General features: G+C 41.0%; 1 protein-coding gene across 1 annotated transcript in view; it reads left to right on the forward strand.

Annotated features, from left to right (window-relative positions):
* The window catches only part of ZFAT (zinc finger and AT-hook domain containing), a 110,704-nt gene that overhangs the window by 57,770 nt on the left and 31,100 nt on the right, over positions 1–21,834 (forward strand). The window contains exon 13 of the mRNA XM_075270083.1: positions 9,535–9,673. Within this exon, the coding sequence (XP_075126184.1) occupies positions 9,535–9,673 (139 nt within the window). The remainder of the gene's footprint in view (positions 1–9,534; positions 9,674–21,834) is intronic.

Consider the following 21,834-nt stretch of genomic DNA (forward strand, 5'->3'; position numbering starts at 1 on the left):
GCAAAGGATTACAATGCTTTGCATTCCTTACACAGCTTTCCATTGTTCAGTAGCAGGAGTAATGCAATGTATTACAATGCAACTGCATTGCAATGCTTTGAGGAATGTTTTGCATTCCTTATCACACCCCCTGCTGCTCAACAGTGGGAAGCATTCTAATCCTTTGCCTTCCTTACACAACTTCCCGCCATGCTGTTAAGGGGGGAAGTTGCCACGTTCCTAGGTCGCAAAGGGGCACGAGGCAGCTGCAAGGAGTGACCACTAGGGGAAGCGGGTAGGGAGAAAGGGGGCCAGCAGGCACCAGTAAGGAAAGGCGGTAAACACTTTAAGAGGGCCGCAAGGTTCGCACAGAGAATCCATGGACCCTTGCAGGTAGGAAGGCCTCCCTGCGGACACAACAAAAAGGAACAAGCCTGCGTTCCCAGCCAGGTGCGTCACGCACACAGTCAAGGTTCCGCAGACGAAGTCGCGGGTAAAAGCTAGTATAGTATATGGGAGATGACCGGGGGGGGGGGGGGGGGGGGGGGGGGGGGGGGGGGGGGGGGTGGTAATATAGTATATGGGAGATGACGGAGGGGGGATGGTAATATAGTATATGGGAGATGACGGGGGGGGGGGATGGTAATATAGTATATGGGAGATGACGGAGGGGGGGATGGTAATATAGTATATGGGAGATGACGGAGGGAGGATGGTAATATAGTATATGGGAGATGATTGGGGGGGATGGTAATATAGTATATGTGAGATGACGGGTTCCCTTTAAAACAACATGTTATTTTAGTTCAGTAAACAGAAGAAAAAAATCTCAGGATTTCAGCCAATAATTACAGGTGATGAATAATTAAGAGACCCCGCACCGCGCGCCACAATGTCGGGTATTTCATCGGAGTTGCGCGCTCGCGTCTTGCTGCATTCAGCGCATTCATAAGAAAACCTATTCATATGTAATAGACGGCGCTGGGATTACACTAATGGCTTTATCAGATGATTGTAAGTGGGTGTACGAGCGGCGCAGGAGGGCCGGGGTGTACAAAGAACTATTCACAATAACACAAATCACTATTTGGAAATTAAAGGGGCGCTCGGCTTTAGAATATAAAGGTAAGTCAATGTATAGAAGAAGAAAAATGATACGATTTTATCCTTAAATTGTGCAGTCCCTCTAGTCAGGTGTGTTACCATTCCTCTTGTCAAAGGGGCGTGTCCCTACAGAGTCTGCACTGATTGGACAATATCAGGGGTTAAATAGACACATCCCCAGCTGGTCATTCCTAGTTGTCAATTTATACATAAATTTCCAGGAGGAGTAACAGAGGAACAACACAAATGCAGATGGTTTTGTTAAGGGGAATACAACGGTTCCCTAAATCAGAGGTTTACTGGGGTGTGTAAATAATAAAATTCAGGAAAGCCGTGTCTGCCACTAGGGACTGTGTATACTGTTTCAATAGGGATTTAACATAAAGGGGTTATTAATTGATGACTTGTTCTTAGGATAGGTCATAAATTGGAGGTATTTGGAGTTCACCTTTATTGGTCTCTTTGCCTGTTTACAGCTCAGTCCCATTCAAGTCGACTGAGCTGCAATACCAACCATAGCCACTATGCAGCTTGGTCAGTAGTGGGGAAGATGCTGCATTCACCCATTGGGCACGCCCCCCAATCAGATGATTGTAGGGTCCGCCACCCGCCAGAAAACTATATCAGTATACACTCTAGTGGCCATGCCTTGTTACTGAAACCCTCTTCCATAGTACTAGGCTGCAGTAACCAGGTACAGCCACTACACAGTGTATGGCGCTGTGCTTTTGGATAATGTACTGTGCCTGATCCTGATGCTTCTCAGACCCTGCAATCAGCTGATCGGTGGGGGTGTCAGTAGTCGGAAACCTGACTTCGTAGCTGATCCCGAATTTGTTCACAACCCCCTTGGGCTGTCTCAATAGACATTGAGTCAGATAGGCACTCTTAGTACTAGGGGTGGGGAGGGGGCTTTTATTCTTTTGTAAGAAATCAATTTATTTTTCTCATAAATCATTTTTCACTCTTGAGAAAACCTTTGCAAAACAAAAGTTAAAAAAGACTAATTCTCCCTTGCCAAGCTGGCACCAAACTTCGATCTGCGCTTTGTGCCAAGCTTTGAATGATGGCTGGATATCTGCCTAAAACATATTATATACGGACAGGATTAGTTCTGCTCACAGCCCTGATTTATGGCAGAATTATGCCGGGTCTTAAAAAACAGATGAAACGTAAGTCTGGAAAGGTGGAACGAATAGGCTGGAGTCGATGTTAATGACCAACTAAAGCGGCTGCCGTGGACTATGTATCGCCCGTATTACCATACATGATGGAGACGGCTTTACTTATATACTGATAGCAGAGTCAATTGTGTCGTCTGTCTGTAGGAGTAAATCAGGCAAGGGACAAGACAGAGGTAACGTCAAGGAACATGGCCATGGGCAAAAATCAGGAACCAGGTCAGGGACAAGAACCAGGACAAGGTGCAAAGCTCAGGCATGGCCGATTTAGAACAGAGCAGGGACAACAAAGCCAAGGTAGAGCTGATCAGGAGTCACAACCAAGAACAATGGCTCAAGGACAAAAAAAAAAGGAGAGGATATGAAGCTCAATCGAACTACGGCAAAGGAAATGTCAGGGAACAAGGCTGAGGTCAGGATCAGAAGTCAAAAATAGGAACCGTAACACAAGGAATGAGAACCTGAAGAAGACATGTAGCTCAAGTAGCAGGCAAGACTTGACACTACACTATGTATCGCCCGTATTACCATACATGATGGAGACGGCTTTACTTATATACTGATAGCAGAGTCAATTGTGTCTTCTGTCTGTAGGAGTAAATCAGGTAACAGACAAACAGTCTAAGGGACAAGACAGAGGTAACGTCAAGGAACATGGCCATGGGGCAAAAATCAGGAACCAGGTCAGGGACAAGAACCAGGACAAGGTGCAAAGCTCGATCAGCCGTCAAGGCATGGCCGATTTAGGACAGAGCAGGGACAACAAAGCCAAGGTAGAGCTGATCAGGAGTCACAACCAAGAACAATGGCTCAAGGACAAAAAAAGAGAGGATATGAAGCTCAATCGAACTGAGGCAAAGGAAATGTCAGGGAACAAGGCTGAGGTCAGGATCAGAAGTCAAAAATAGGAACAGAGGGGTCACACGGTGGCTCAGTGGTTAGCACTGCAGCCTTGCAGCGCTGGAGTCCTGGTGTTCAAATCCCGCCAAGGACAAAAAACCATCTGCAAGGAGTTTGTATGTTCTCCCCGTGTTTGCATGGATTTCCATCCCATATTCCAAAAAAGACATACTGATAGGGAAAAATGTACATTGTGAGCTCTATGTGGGGCTCACAATCTACATTTAAAAAAAAAAAAAAAAAATAGGAACAGTAACACAAGGAATGAGAACCTGAAGAAGACGTGTAGCTCAAGTAGCAGGCAAGACTAGACACTACACTAGGCACCAGGCCTAACGCCATCTTCAGGTGCTGGTTGCCTTGGGTATAAGGAAGAATTGGCTGGGGGTTGGGAAGGAACTGCATCTTCACAATGCTTCAAGGGAAAAGCTATTGATGGGGGTAAAGACTATTTTTGAGCTCCAATATTTGACCAGGAAGAGTATGCCCACTAGGCAAGCCCCCATCGATCACGAGAACATGGATCCCGTGCCGTGGAGTCTTCACTTCCACACCAATCGAAGTCTATAGGACTCTTATGATAGCAGAGTGCTCTACCTACCTATTTATCTATGGAGGGATCAGAACCTTCTTTGGCCCCCACTGATGAAACTCCGGGGTGGAAACATTGGTGTTAGACGTCTAGTTCCTGCGTCTATACTGGTAAAGAATCCTTCACTTTGAAACTCGATTGAGTTGTTAGCCATGTAATCTATGACTTGCATAGGTCTGCCATGTTGGATATTTCTCCTACACTCTCCGTCCTGGCCCATCTCTATGAAACCCTGTTGGGACACATAGGGATCCTTTGCATGCGACATCCCTACTCGGTAAGGACTTGCAGCTGGACCAAGATCTACAAAGTTTACACTTTTACAAGACAGAAAGTTTCCAACAAGACTGTGAGTAACGGCTCTTGAAACCTTCTATACGCCGAGCTGGTGTCTCTGTTAGTCTTCTCCGTGTTCTTTCATCACAAGTGAATCGCCCATTGGCGCATGGGATCATTCCCACAATACCTATACCATGCACCCGGGAGGCGCCAGTCCTTTACAGCAGCTTGCTGGGGTTGATCTGTTCGGTCTCTGTTTATAAATCTTACATAAAATTCAAGGCAACATAAAGAAGCTTCCAAGTTTTTTATTATTCCAATAAGTCATGCAAGGGATCCGAGGTTTAGCTGGGGATTCAGAAGCTGCAGAGGAGCTTTACAGAAATATTCCTCTGCTGACTTCTTAAGCTTCAGCAGCCAGTTCCAGACTTTCTTACAGTATACTGCACAGGAGACGTATTACTCCCAGGAGCTCTAACCAACCAAGAAAGGCTTATCCTTCAGATCCCATCAACCAACCCCAGGATTACCAGCTCTGCAGTCCTCTGTGTCTCAGAACTGGCAGATACAGCCTGTCTTATTTATGGGAAAAAGACTTCAGATTGCTTAAGAACATTAGTCAATTTTCAGTGTTTATTTGTCAACTACTTTATATTATAAATTATTTTCAGTTCACTGATACTATCAGCGTGTAAGGAGAGAACTATCATATATTTCTGGATGAGAAACCTCTAAAAGAATACAAGTATTGTAATACTGACCCCCTATGTACAGCCTTATAAATACTATATTGCCCCCATGTAGAAGAATATAACTATTATAATACTACCCCTATGTACAAGAATATAACTACTATAATACTACTCCTATGTACAAGAATATAACTACTATAACTCCTATGTACAAGAATATAACTACTATAATACTACTCCTATATACAAGAATATAACTACTATAATACTACCTCCTATGTACAAGAATATAACTACTATAATACTGCTCCTATGTACAAGAATATAACTACTATAATACTGCTCCTATGTACAAGAATATAACTACTATAATACTACTCCTATGTACAAGAATATAACTACTATAATACTACTCCTATGTACAAGAATATAACTACTATAATACTACCTCCTATGTACAAGAATATAACTACTATAACTCCTATGTACAAGAATATAACTACTATAATACTACCTCCTATGTACAAGAATATAACTACTATAATACTGCTACTATGTACAAGAATATAACTACTATAATACTACCTCCTATGTACAAGAATATAACTACTATAATACTACTCCTATGTACAAGAATATAACTACTATAATACTACTCCTATGTACAAGAATATAACTACTATAATACTACTCCTATGTACAAGAATATAACTACTATAATACTGCTACTATGTACAAGAATATAACTACTATAATACTACTCCTATGTACAAGAATATAACTATAACTCCTATGTACAAGAATATAACTACTATAATACTACCTCCTATGTACAAGAATATAACTACTATAATACTACTCCTATGTACAAGAATATAACTACTATAATACTACTCCTATGTACAAGAATATAACTACTATAATACTGCTCCTATGTACAAGAATATAACTACTATAATACTATCTCCTATGTACAAGAATATAACTACTATAATACTACTCCTATGTACAAGAATATAACTACTATAATACTACCTCCTATGTACAAGAATATAACTACTATAATACTGCTCCTATGTACAAGAATATAACTACTATAATACTACTCCTATGTACAAGAATATAACTACTATAATACTACTCCTATGTACAAGAATATAACTACTATAATACTACTCCTATGTACAAGAATATAACTACTATAATACTACTCCTATGTATAAGAATATAACTACTATAATACTACCTCCTATGTACAAGAATATAACTACTATAATACTGCTCCTATGTACAAGAATATAACTACTATAATACTATCTCCTATGTACAAGAATATAACTACTATAATACTACCTCCTATGTACAAGAATATAACTACTATAATACTATCTCCTATGTACAAGAATATAACTACTATAATACTATCTCCTATGTACAAGAATATAACTACTATAATACTACCTCCTATGTACAAGAATATAACTACTATAATACTATCTCCTATGTACAAGAATATAACTACTATAATACTACTCCTATGTACAAGAATATAACTACTATAATACTATCTCCTATGTACAAGAATATAACTACTATAATACTACTCCTTTGTACAAGAATATAACTACTATATGTATGCTGTATTTGCACTTGCAGGTTGCTGTGTATTGGTTTCTGGGGTTGTACATGTAAGAACACTGTGTTCCGTTCCATTAGACTCACCTACCAGTAGTATTGAAGTATATTACTTGGATGTTCTGTCCAGGTTTCCTTTTGTTTTTGATGTTTGTGTATCTTTCTCCTCTTGGATTATATTGGGAGGGGGGGGGTGTTATCATGGCCTTGAGCGCTCACATTACCTTATAGTCAGATGGCGCTGGGCTTGTCTTCTTCCTATCAGATATAACACAGGGCTCGGATTGTTTTCTCACTATTCCGCTCTGCTCGCTGTTGACAATGAGGCGGCGCGGGGTCGGCTCAGCATTGTTCCGCTTCAGAATCAATTGTGTAGAAGATTCTTATTTCTTGTCGTATTATTTGTGTAGACGTTGCGTGATGAGTTCAGGGTAATGCAGCAGGTACAAGTCTCCTGAGAGGATTCGACCTTGAGTCCTGCCAAGATCTGCGCCTCTTCATATAATGGAGCTTTATTTCTTTTTGTCCTTCGTTTTGCAAAAATTTTATAAGAATGTTCGTTGTTATTGTTACTTGGTGGATACATATTAATACATTTTTAATTTTGTGTTTTCATTTTTTAATCCTTACTAGAGATGAGCGAGTACTGTTCAGCCGATCCGAACAGCACGCTCCATAGAAATGAATGGATGCACCTGGTACTTCCGCTTTGACGCCGGCCGGCCGCTTAACCCCCCGCGTGCCGGCTACATCCATTCATTTCAATGCGTGCGTGCTGTTCGGATCGGCTGATCATCTCTAATCCTTACCATAACTTTCTAATTTTTCTGGCTACGGAGTCTGATGAGGGCTTGAGTTTTGCGGGATGAGTTGTACTTCACAATGGTACCATTTATTATTTTGTACATAGATTGTATTGTAGTCTATGGCAGATTTGCACTGTAACTATTGAAGCTAGCTGCAGGAAGGCTTCAATAGTCACAATACTATGACCGCTAATCTATAAAATCTATGTACCCCGAAATGGTGCCAATACCAACCACGGATAACCCTACAAAAACCAAGCCCTGATGCAATTTTGTGTATGATGATGTACAAATGTTGTCTTGGAACACCAATAAAAATTTCGATGGAGTCTGTTTGATGGAGGGGTTGGTCGGCCCTAAATCCGTTGTTTTTTTTTTTTCCATACTGGTGACCTGTCTGTAGGATTGATATTCAGTATGTGATCTGTGGAGATCCGACACCCAGACTCCATACAGATCAGCTTGTTATGGACAGGGAGCACTGCTTCTATACAAGTAATAGGGATGGTACACCGCTCCTTTAAAGGGATCCTGTCATTGGATACCCTTTTTTTTTCTCGTTGACACATAGGAATAACCTTACGAAATGCTATTCTTCTTCTACCTTTAGGTAGAAATCCAGGTTTTTCTTCAGTATGCAATTGAGTTTTCTCGCAGCACTGGGGGCGGTCCCAAGCACTCAAACAGCACTGGGGGCGTCCCCAATGCTGTGAGAGAAATCTCCACCGCCGTCTCCATCTTCTTCAGGAACGCCCTCTCCTTGTGTCTTCTTCCATCCTGGGTTTCAATCTTCTAGGCCTCGGGCAGAGCCGACTGCGCATGCCCGAGCCACAAAAAAATGGCCGCTTACACCAACTTACTGTGTAAGCAGCTTGCTGTGTAAGCGCCCATTTTCTTATGGCCCGGGCATGTGCAGTTGGCTCTGTCCGAGGCCTAGAAGATTGAAAACCCAGGACGGAAGAAGACACAGGGAGAGGGTGTTCCAGAAGAAGATGGAGGCGGCACTGGAGAGTTTTCTGGCAGCATTGGAGACGCCCACAGTGCTGTTTGAGTGCTTGGGACCGCCCCCAGTGCTGCGTGAGAACTCATTTGCATACCGAAGAAAACCGGGATTTCTACCAAACTGTGTCGCGGAGAAGACATCTAAAGGTAGGAGAAGAATAGCCTCTCTGTTAGGGAGAAAAAAAGGGTATTAAATGATAGGATCTTTAACAGTCCACCACACAATTTGAGGCTAGAAAACCCCTTTAAGGAGTTAAATAAGTGAAAGTGCCAAATAAGTGTTCCATAAGGCCGGGCTCTCGACACGGAGCCAAGAATATTTTGTATGGCTGCCCAGCGGCGTATAGACAGCACCTGCATGCTGTATACCTGTCACCGCACATCGGAGGAAAAGCTGCAAATAATGGCGACACTTTACATAATCCGTAAATCATCGCTGCCAGGAGCCGGAGCCCGGGCACACAATGACTTATCTCTCAGGGGCCCGCCTGCAGGGCTAAATTACCAGCTGTAGAGTGGCGGGGTCTGATCTCACCTCGGGGAGGGGGTCGGATGCTGCAGGTCCGCCGCTTGTTATCACAGGTTTGCAGATTGTCAGGTCACCGTTTTTCATGAAAGAGGTCGGCTACCAATTTGCGATGATGACGACCAACGAGATCTTATTTCCCCAGTAATCGTTACGGCAAATTCTCCTTAAATTTTTCTATAGATGTAGTTTTTAGGTTTGTGCAAAACGGGATTTATATTAAAGGTGCAGATGTGTCATTTATACTTGCGGTATATACATTTTATACTCACAGTATATACATTGTATCATGTAAGAGACTTGTGACAATGACACTGAAGCTTTGACTAGAACATTAAAGTGATTGTACTGGGTTTGTAAGACATGGCTGCTCTCCTCTAAAGAAAATAGAGAAGGAAAAAAAAAACAAAAAACAGCGCCATAGCTGTCTGCAGGTTGTATGTGGTATTGCACAAGCCATGGACAGATGTGGTGCCGTTCCAGACCTTTAAAGGAGATGTATGACAATTTTATACTTGTCGTTCTCTATAGAGGTGTTCTCATCTATTGCAATCTTGTCTGTGATAGAAATAAACTGGCTTCTGCAAAGAAACAGTCTATTATTTAGACTTAGTGGTCAGACTGAAAATTGCAGGTTATAGTAATTGATTCAAATGGAGGTCAAACAGTTGGAAAATGTAACAAAATAATTCAAAACTCTTAAATATGTTTAGCATAGTATCCATTGAAATAATGGGTACATTTTTGGTAACACACCCCGTTTAGATTCCTTCTTGTTCCCGTGCCCTTCCTTCCCTTGATGTGCTCAGTACATTCTCCGCCTCTTCCTCTCTTGCAGCCGTTCGGTTGTGCCTTATGCCATTATTCCTGCAATATTCCCGGCTCGCTGAAAAGACATTACAACAAAAAACATCCTAATGAAGAATGCGTCAACTCCGGATCGGGAGAAGTCTCCTCCGAAGCCCTGGTCCTCCAAGGTAAGGAGCCCGCAGTCGTCCTATTACTCCTATCCAAGCAGGGTGTGGTTCGAGAGTACGCTGTATTGTTTGTTATCATCATTTCAAGTCCATGCAAAAAAACCTCAAATGGTCCTGACCATGTCCTGTTCACACAACTGCAGTCTGTGACAATATGGCAACCACCAAACATTCATACACAGAGTGATGGGATGGCGGTACTATACAAGCAGTGCAGGCACACTCTGTAAACACTGTCATGGCCACAGCTTTCCCAGTAATGTGTGTAGCCGCCTGGAGTCCAGGACTAGAGGTTTGCGTATTTTGGTAGCTCAGGATAGGTCTAATTCTGCAAGGACTTACCTGTGCATTCTTGCAGAGTTAAACTCTATGGACCTGCATTTGGTGCCCGTCCTATACACAGTATAGCTGAGCTGCAGTGATAGTGGTGGAGTATTCTGTATTGTGTATAAGGCTGGAGTGGGAAGCGGCTCTATACAGCTAATCGGTTTCGGGTTCCAGTTTGCGAAAAACCTTAATCCTGGACAGCCCCTTTAACTTTGCAAGAGCAAGTGGGCGTGTCCTTGTCGAGTTACACGCATGGACATCTGTAGTCAAGGGGCGGTCAACATCTGTGTAAGGGGGCTATCCGGGAACTAAATCTTACCTGTTTCTGGCCCAAGTTCCGATAGGGTTGCACATTGGGTTTCCAAGTTGGTTCCCACTCAAGATCATGTGATCAGAACCTGCACCCGGGCGCTCCAGCTCCACCTCTTCCTCCTGGTATACGGTAAAGGCAGGCCATGTAGTACATGTAATACCACTGAATGTAGGGAGGGGGCAGATTGACGCGAGTGCCAGGTACTGGCTCTAATGACGTGAACCTAAGTTGGGACCAGTTTGGAAACCTGACATGCAACGTTGACCGGACCTGTGATATAGGTAAAACCCAGTCCCAGGATGACTCTTCCCATTTTGTAAAGTCATGGTATCACTTTATGATCCTTGGGGGCCCGACCTCTGGGGCCACCATTGATGCTTAGCCTGATGGGTCAGTGCTTCAGCCCATTCACTGTTTTTCGTGGCGACAAGGGAATTGCAGCCGGTCCGTTTAAGTGAGACCTTTGTAAATCTACCTTAGTGTAAGGTGCTGGTTCTCCTCAGGGAGACCCCGCTTGTGTACAGGCAATGCCCCCTGGGTAATAAGAGTATGCAAATGAGCTCTCCTCCAGAAGGAGGTAAATTAGCTACCCTACAGTATCAGCTATAGGTGGCGCTAGTGAGGAGTGTCCCCAAACTCATGTCCCATTCCAGTGGCCACCATTGACACCCAACAGCCCTGAGTCATGTGACCTCCCATAAGGTTTTGCACCAGCAGAGTTCTGAATGACAGATTTGGATGTGACTAGTGTACACTGTTAAAAAGAATACAAAGGTAAGCCCGTCCATATTTTATTCTATCCAGTTTTTTTTCATCTCTTATCTACATATCGGTGCGGCGCGATGTGACCACGTGTACCCGGGTGCCCAGTAGAGACGAGACTGATTGCATCTCGCCATGACTCAGTCTGCAGCGTGCGATAAGGGACTATTAAAGATGAAAGTGGACGGCCTCGTGGAGATTAATAATACATCAATCCCTCCCTATTATACAGTCAGATTACTAGGCGGCCATTACTATTTTAAGGCGCTCGTCCTAAATACATGGATGAGGCTCCGCTGCGGCGGCGGAGGAGAGGTCTGCTCTGTAATGTCATCTCCATTCATATGTATGAGGAGGAGGAAGATGTGCTTTATTCCTAATTCCAATTGATATAACCTTTTGATTTGTAATTTATGTTTTTAACCCCTTCACGAGCAGAGGGTTTGTCATATTAAATTAAAAAATATGTCTATATTTCGGAGAATAGTATTGGGACCCCAACACCTGGAGCTTTCTTCAAGATTTGGGAGACATCTGTGGGAGTTTTCATTCTAATGGAGCATTAAGATTTCCCTTTACAGGAACTAAGGGGTTTAGTCTGACCCCTAAAAACAACCCCATAACCTTACCCTTCCATCACCAAACTTTACAGTTAGAACAATGTAGCATTTGCAACAATGTAGCATTCCCCCTCTCAGCAGGGCGTTCCCCGTGTGCTCCGAGCACCCCCGCGTCATCAGACTGGACCTGCATCGCCTCCCACTTCTTGCTTGCTGTTCACTCCTTCTTATCATCTTTCCTTCCTTGTCCTGTCGCCGCGAATGAAATCTTGCGCATGCGCTGTACACTGAGGCCCGAAGCTGTAGTGGTGGAGGGCACAGCGCATGCGCAATATTTCATTTGCGGCGACAGGACAAGGAAGGAAAGATGATAAGAAGGAGTGAACAGCGAGCAAGAAGTGGGAGGCGATGCAGGTCCAGTCTGATGATGCGGGAGTGCTCGGAGCACAGGGGGAACACCCTGCTGAGAGGGGGAATGCTACATTGTTGCGACGGACGCCATCTTGGACTTCTTCTTAAACGAGCGCCTGCGCAATACACTGATGAACATGGAAGCAAAGAAGAGAAGGAATGAACAGCAAGCAAGAAGGAGGCGGCGATGCAGGTCCTGGAGGATGAAGCAGGGGGTGCTCGGAGCACAGAGGGAACGCCTCCTGTGCTCCCAAAAGACTGATTTGCATAAGAAGATAACGAGTTGGCTGCAACAATCAGAAAACAAATGGTATGTCTACAATAGCCTTTTTAAAGGTTTAGTTAAAAATGTAAAATTTCATTGGTAGACGCCCTTTAAGGCGGTGTTCTAGGGGGCGCCGCTGTACAATTTGCAGCCAAAATTAAAATTGTTGGTCAAGTGTCAAAAACACTCGTCTGGATCTTCAGTCTTCTGCTTTCCTAAGAAGACAATACAAGAGTCGGATGAATTAGTAATGTCTGACAACACTGATATCTGTGTCTCCCGGAACGATGGCGGATGTTCTCTTGACATGTTCGTCTCCGGTTATAGCATTGTCATCTAGGAGCCATCTCTACGCACTCTTGGAGCTATCTCTACGCACACTTCACTCTGATGTCCTATCGATTTGACACGCAAGACAGAACTGACAGGAATGACCGTCTGAACTGAAGCCTAGCAGTGCATGAAATGATAAATCTGTAATGTATAGCGAGAGGGGTTACGGGGAGGTTACAAGGCACAAAACTCCTCGAATGGTAACAATAGACACTTTATAGAATGGAACCAGACACAGACATTAAGACTTTTTTTGTTTGGGTTGTAGATTTTTTTTCTGTCTATATGGCAAGTCCTGGTGTGATCCTTGGTAGAAGCCGTTGCGATGGCACGTGTGCAGCCCGTCTCCACTTCTCCTTCCCTCCTCATAGTCTCCCTGCACCTCGGCTATGTTTTACCTGACCCTTCAGGGCACTACGTTACACAGTTTTTTTTAGAATTTTTCAGTGAGTGCAGAGATTCTGGACCATTATAGACATGGCGCCCTGCACTCCAACCATAAGTTTACCTCTGTTACACACTATGTGGCGGCTTTTGCCCCTCAATGCTATGGTCGCTTCATTTTGGTGCCATACCATCTGGCTTGCCCAGATGGGCACGCCCATAGAAACGCCCGTCTACAGCTTAAAAGACCGGCACATATACCGGCGATCCTTACCAGCCAATATCTATCAGCCTTTGGGTATAATGGTCTGTTTTACCAACCTCACCCTGTCTGAGCAATATAGGTTCCATATCTGTCTTTCAAATCTGCCTGATACCTATTACTAACTTTGGCCTGTCCTGGCTCAGCACCTTATTACCCATCCTGATCTTCCTGATTACTGCCACCACTGCTTGTCCTGTATCTATCGGTGTTTTGCCTGACCCTTTGATGCTGTCCACCAGTGTCTCTCTGGCCTCTGGCCTGTTACCACCTACATCTGGATCACACCAGGCAGAAGCAAGTGATGGTCTCCACATATGGAGGTTGAAGGGTGAATACTGGGAAAGTTACATAGACGACGTCTTTGGTGTTGCCCAAAGCCAAACTGGTGAGGTAGCACATGGGGTCCACCATACCCTGCCCATTACAGATAATAGTCCTTTCGGTTGCTGCTCCCAAGTAGGTTGGGTGATGTTATAGCAGTAGGTTCAACTGTCACCGAGGGGGTGGTGCAGGCAGGAGATGGTAGAGGTCCGAGGGGAAAGATTAATGCTCCATGGAACTGAAGTCCCGCCCCCGGTGCACCAACTGCCTTATTTGCATAAGATTTTAACACCATAACGTCCAGCCACTGGGTCACGAGTCCTGATGTGTTCCTCCCCTCTCTTGTCTGTGTCTTGTTTGCATTGACTGGTCCTGCACAGTTACGTGCAAGAAATTTGCGCAGAGTTTTTGAATGTTTTTGGATCTACCAGTCGGTATCCCCATGAACGTTCTCCTGCCAGTCCAACCGGAGACATTGTCTGCATTGACTTCCGTTCAGACGAATGACCGGCTCCTCTTAACACCCGCAACCCAGAGGTTGACCGGATTGTAATTGGCCCAGTGTCTGAGCTCTGCGTTGCAATGTCTACAAGGCCGCTCTTCGATTTTGCACGATTCCTCGGTCCCGTCCTCTTCTTGGAGAAGTTGCGACGCGTTCCTAGTCGCCATGGCCGCCAAACCTTTGTGTCACCGCCAGATAAGAACAACTTTTTAATAACCTGTTTGTTACCCAACTACTAAATGAGTTGTCTGAGAATTAATTTTCGCCCGGCTTTGATGTGACTTATTTGGCGGACGGCTGCACATTCCGCGCACGATGGCCCCGATCCCGTGTGCTGCGCCTTAATTAAAGCTTTCCTGACAAAGGCGGAATCTTTAATTAATTTTTTTTTTTCTCCGCCATCCACATGTGAAAGCAAAAGTCAATTTTTTTATTTATTTTGTCTTGCAGAATTATGCAGGTCTTATTGATGCCTCGTTTTTCTTGTCGCCTGAAACTGACAATGAAAGCCCATTTGCATATTTATGCAAAGTGATGTGCGAAAGTTTCAGGCAGGCGTGGAAAAATTGCTGCAAACTAAGAATGCTTTCCGAAATAGAAGGGTTAATAGTTGCGTTTTGTGAATATCCCATCAATATTCGGTGTGACCTTTGCCCTTTGCCTTCCGTCAGTTCTCGGTATTTGCAGACAGAACTGGGCACGGAGGTTGGTCCCGCCGCCATCATGGAGGACAAAGCCCAGATCTTCCGAAAATTAGATTTTCTTTTGCCCATTGGCAACTCCTTCGCAGTGAACACATCTGGAAATGAGTCTCCTAGAGAATACATGTATTAATAATGGCTGGCATCGCGTTTATCATACCCCGCCATTACCCTGACAGTACAGCACTATTATAGGCACTGCGGGGAAGATGAAGACGTGAAGTCTGTAGAAAAAGGGCTAGAAGAGGCGCTAGGTCTCCTTAAAGGGAAGTCGTCGCCAGGAGACGATCTACCGGTAACAATGTTACCTAGATTTAAAAGAAAAAAAAAAAATTGCAGTTCCAACTCTTGCCACTAAGCCTAAAATAGTTTGTGACGTCCATGGAGCATGACTCCTATGGGAAAGTTTTATGGGCATGCTCTGTGATCAGTTTCGAGCTATGAAATCCCCTATTGTGACTGATGCATTCATTGTCAGATATGTGATCGCCGTGATGGTCAGTGTACTGTAAGTGAGGTGACTGCTGCAAAGAAATCTCCTGAAGAAAACCGGAAGTCTCTGCATAGTGTTAGGCTTAGTGGCCAGAGTCAGAACTGCAGGATATTTAACCATTTTTTAAAGTATAGATAATAATAAGTTAAATTAAATATTTTAAAAAGTCATCAAAATTTCTTTTAAAAATAATATACTTGATTCCAAAAATAGGGCATTTTCTTTAAGGAGATTGACTTTTCAGGCCACAGCGACTTAAGCCTGGTCCCCTGTATCTGGTTCCCATGTATTATAACATCAGGGGGTCTGTGGGGTCCACAACATTGGTCAGTGGTCCTGGACTCCGGCTAAGGGAAGGCATAGAGGATAGAACAGGTTGTTTGCACTTTCACCTGAGGAGAACAGAACGTTGCAAATTATTTACTGCCTCATTGGATATGATAAGCTGTTTTCTTATAGAAAGGTTATTGATGCACAATGTTATGACATATGGGCAGGTCTATAATATAGACAAGTACATGTAAATACAGTATACGATTCACTTAACATGACCCTTTACAGATTATATACACACGCTCTTAAGTATCAAGATCAATGAACAAACTTAGTATAACTGAATAGTCCAAGCAATTCTAAGAAACTTTGTAATATAACTTATTAGAGAGAAATGCCCATCTCTGCTGTTAAGAGTAACAGGTCACATGACTCATCTCTAAAGAAGCCTATGGAAAAGGAAGGAATGAGCATGAAGTACAGGGCGTAAGAGCAAGAAGATGGGCTTTGTCTTATGCTGGAGCTAAACTGGAGCTTTCTGTCGCAACCAAAGCACTTTACTTGCATCAGTAGATATCAGTGCTTCTCTATGTATGTCCTGCACGGTTCTGAGTGAGAGGGACAGTTATAGGGCAGATTCTCCTCTACTCACTGTGTGCAGTATAGCTCATAGACAACTGCAAACTACAGATACAGTGGCATGCAAAAGTTTGGACACCCTGGTTAAATTGACTGTTATTGTGAACAGTTTAGCAAGTCGAACATAAAATGAAGGCATAACATTAAAGATGACACCTTCTCAATGTAATGAAAAAAAAAAATATATATATTTTAAAAAAATTAAAATGCCCCGATGCAAAAGTTTGGCACCCTGCATGGATAATACCTGCCATAGTAGTACCCATTTTGGCAAGTATCACAGCTTGTAAATACTTTTTGCAGCCAGCCAAGAGTCTTTCAATTCTTGTCTGATGGATTTTCAGCCATTCTTCCCTGGAAAAATCTTACGAGTCTGTGAGATTCCTGTGTCGTCTTGCAGGTTGTGCTCTTTTGAGGTCTAACCACAGATTTTCAATGATGTTCAGATCAAGGGACTGTAAGGGCCATGGTAAGACCTTCAGCTTGCAACTTTTTAGGTAGTCTATGGTTGATGTGTTTAGGATCCATTTGTAGAAGTGCTCCTCTTCTTCCAGAATTAACTGAAAATTCTGATGCAGAATTTTATAGTGAGGACGCAGGAGAGGTTTTCTTCTGATGACTCTTCCATGAAGGCCATATTTGTGCAGATATCACTGAACAGTAGAACAATGGACCACAACTCCAGAGTCTGTGAAATCTTCTTGAAGGTCTTTTGCATTCTGATTTGCCCATAACCTCTTAATTAAGGTCTATGACCTTGGTCAAAGTTATCTGAGCACACAAATCTACAAGGGTTACCAAACTTTTAACAATCATTTCATCTTCCACTTGTTTAACTCTTCACAATAACAGTCATTTTCAGGGGTGTCCAAACTTTTGCAAGCCACTGTATAACCTGCAATGGGGAGAATGCTAAAAACTGCAACATATTGGTCATATATTAAACAGAAATAGTGTAACTCCTAGTATGATGTGTCTGTCGTATACCGTTACATAGCTTTGTTGTATTAAAACAGGTTTTAAGCAAGGAATTAAAAAAAAAAAAAAAAAAAAGTGAATCCTAAAGCAATCCGAATATTCAGAGGAAGCTTCTTGCGGATGAAGTTGTGTTTGTGTCAGAAATCGGCTTAGACTTGTCCACTTTAACCTACTTTTTGTAGTTTTTCGCAGCATTAGATGTTGCAGGATTTATAGTGCGACCGCCCGCCATCTACCAGATAGCCATAAAATTATACATTACTCTTGTAAACCGCACAGAGAGAAGTCAATTACACCATACATTAAGGCAGCACAGCAGTAATGACAACCTTCCTATCACATCAACACTACATTAAAAACCCCTTTGACAGATCTGTCTTTTTGGTGTGGAGAAATTTATACCGCACCTTATCTTCATCGCTTCTCTGGAAATGTCACTGAATCAATATGTATTATGGTTTTCATGACATTTTGGCACACTAAAGGTTATCTTCTCCTCGTGAACAGTAGCGTACTGCAGCCTGTCTGAGGGACCTATCAATATGGAGCCTTGTTCTTTATTTTGTATATTATGTTTTCTTTATATATTTCTATGACTTTAACATTACTGTCTCCTATGTACAAGAATATAACTACTATAATACTACTCCTATGTACAAGAATATAACTGCTATAATACTGCCTCCTATGTACAAGAATATAACTACTATAATACTACTCCTATGTACAAGAATATAACTGCTATAATACTACTCCTATGTACAAGAATATACCTACTATAATACTACTCCTATGTACAAGAATATAACTACTATAATACTACTCCTATGTACAAGAATATAACTACTATAATACTGCCCCTATGTACAAGAATATAACTACTATAATACTGCTCCTATGTACAAGAATATAACTACTATAATACTGCTCCTGTGTACAAGAATATAACTACTATAATACTGCTCCTATGTACAAGAATATAACTACTATAATACTGCTCCTATGTACAAGAATATAACTACTATAATACTGCTCCTATGTACAAGAATATAACTACTATAATACTGCCCCCTATGTACAAGAATATAACTACTATAATACTGCTCCTGTGTACAAGAATATAACTACTATAATACTGCTCCTATGTACAAGAATATAACTACTATAATACTGCTCCTATGTACAAGAATATAACTACTATAATACTACTCCTATGTACAAGAATATAACTACTATAATACTGCTCCTGTGTACAAGAATATAACTAATATAATACTGCTCCTATGTACAAGAATATAACTACTATAATACTGCTCCTATGTACAAGAATATAACTACTATAATACTGCTCCTATGTACAAGAATATAACTACTATAATACTACTCCTATGTACAAGAATATAACTACTATAATACTGCTCCTATGTACAAGAATATAACTACTATAATACTGCTCCTATGTACAAGAATATAACTACTATAATACTACTCCTATGTACAAGAATATAACTACTATAATACTGCTCCTATGTACAAGAATATAACTACTATAATACTACCTCCTATGTACAAGAATATAACTATTATAATACTGCCCCCTATGTACAAGAATATAACTACTATAATACTACTCCTATGTACAAGAATATAACTACTTTAATACTGCTCCTATGTATAAGAATATAACTACTATAATACTGCCCCCTATGTACAAGAATATAACTACTATAATACTGCTCCTGTGTACAAGAATATAACTACTATAATACTGCTCCTATGTACAAGAATATAACTACTATAATACTGCTCCTGTGTACAAGAATATAACTACTATAATACTGCTGCTATGTACAAGAATATAACTACTATAATACTGCTCCTATGTACAAGAATATAACTACTATAATACTGCTCCTATGTACAAGAATATAACTACTATAATACTGCTCCTATGTACAAGAATATAACTACTATAATACTGCCCCCTATGTACAAGAATATAACTACTATAATACTGCTCCTGTGTACAAGAATATAACTACTATAATACTGCTCCTGTGTACAAGAATATAACTACTATAATACTGCTCCTATGTACAAGAATATAACTACTATAATACTGCCCCCTATGTACAAGAATATAACTACTATAATACTGCTCCTGTGTACAAGAATATAACTACTATAATACTGCTCCTGTGTACAAGAATATGACTGCTATAATACAAGAATGTACAATTTCCAGTATTTCAGGATGAGTGAGGATTTGGACCATTAGATCTTGAATGATTCGGATGATTGTAATCTTAGACCTTGTGAGTTCCAGACTTTTGGACTGTTTCTTTCTTTGACTTGGTTCCAATCACTATTGATCCAGAGTACAATATGGCGGCTGACACAGTGTTTATAAAACTTTATTCTTTTTCTTTTCCTCTTGCACTTCTGTGGAAACTTTAACAATCAGATATGATGATGAAAAGAATCGTCTGGTTAATAAGTCTGTAATTAATCAGGGCAGAGAATATTCGATGGGATTTTTATGAAAAGACTTACCATTATTATCCGCAGCTCGAGTGCCTGAAATCAGTAGAATGTTCTGTGTCTGATTAAATGTAATCACTCAAGGTCTCTGAAGAGCCAGTATTTGCTTTGCCATTAAAACCTGTTTATTATCAGTAGAAGTAACTTGTGGAGGCAGCCGTGATCACAAGCAAATGCAGAATGATTCTCTATACAGGAGTGAGAAGGTTAACACACTCTACTGTGCTTGATAATAGAGACAAAGTATGATAATTGTTGTTAATTTGGTCGACACACAGATCTACCCAGCATGCTCTCTGCTTGAGTCCTTAGATCAGTACTCTCAAAGGATTAAGAGGAAAGCCGTGTTAAAGTGTTATTCCACCTTATCACAGTTTGGCTCTAAACAGCCGAGTAACTTTGTAAATACTTTGCCTTGTTTTACTGAATTTGGACTTTTTAAGTTGTACAAGAATAAAACTACTATAATACTGCTCCTATGTACAAGAATATAACTACTATAATACTGCTCCTATGTACAAGAATATAACTACTATAATACTACCTCCTATGTACTAGAATATATCTACTATAATACTACTCCTATGTACAAGAATATAACTACTATAATACTGCTCCTATGTACAAGAATATAACTACTATAATACTGCTCCTATGTACAAGAATATAACTACTATAATACTACTCCTATGTACAAGAATATAACTACTATAATACTGCTCCTATGTACAAGAATATAACTACTATAATACTACTCCTATGTACAAGAATATAACTACTATAATACTGCCTCCTATGTACAAGAATATAACTACTATAATACTGCCTCCTATGTACAAGAATATAACTACTATAATACTACTCCTATGTACAAGAATATAACTACTATAATACTGCCTCCTATGTACAAGAATATAACTACTATAATACTACTCCTATGTACAAGAATATAACTACTATAATACTGCTCCTATGTACAAGAATATAACTACTATAATACTACTCCTATGTACAAGAATATAACTACGATAATACTACTGCTATGTACAAGAATATAACTACTATAATGCTACCTCCTATGTACAAGAATATAACTACTATAATACTGCCTCCTATGTACAAGAATATATCTACTATAATACTACCTCCTATGTACAAGAATATAACTACTATAATACTACTCCTGTGGACAAGAATATAACTACTATAATACTGCCTCCTATGTACAAGAATATAACTACTATAATACTACTCCTATGTACAAGAATATAACTACTATAATACTGCCCCCTATGTACAAGAATATAACTACTATAATACTACCTCCTATGTACAAGAATATAACTACTATAATACTACTCATATGTACAAGAATATAACTACTATAATACTGCTCCTATGTACAAGAATATAACTACTATAATACTACTCCTATGTACAAGAATATAACTACTATAATACTACTCCTATGTACAAGAATATAACTGCTATAATACTGCTCCTATGTACAAGAATATAACTACTATAATACTACTCCTATGTACAAGAATATAACTACTATAATACTGCTCCTATGTACAAGAATATAACTACTATAATACTACTCCTATGTACAAGAATATAACTACTATAATACTACCTCCTATGTACAGGACTATAACTACTATAATACTACTCCTATGTACAAGAATATAACTACTATAATACTACTCCTATGTACAAGAATATAACTACTATAATACTACCTCCTATGTACAGGACTATAACTACTATAATACTACCTCCTATGTACAAGACTATAACTACGTTCTTTGACCACCTGATGTTTTTTGGCCAGGACAAAGCCGAATGCGGCCATTGACGTTATCTGTTCTCTCTCAATCTTGTGTAATTGTGATAGATTCAGAATTCTATTATAGATGAGCGTTCACTATTCGAAACTCCCGTTTCGAATAGCACGCACCCATAGGAAGGAATGGACGCAGGGGGTTAAGCGACCGGCCACCGGAAAAGTCTGCGTGCCGGCCGCTTCCAATCATTCCTATGGGTGCTTTTTATTCAAATCGGCCCTTTTGAATAGTGTTTGCTCATCT

The sequence above is a fragment of the Leptodactylus fuscus genome, chromosome 4, assembly GCF_031893055.1.
Source record: "Leptodactylus fuscus isolate aLepFus1 chromosome 4, aLepFus1.hap2, whole genome shotgun sequence".
NCBI classification, from domain to species: Eukaryota; Metazoa; Chordata; class Amphibia; order Anura; family Leptodactylidae; genus Leptodactylus; species Leptodactylus fuscus.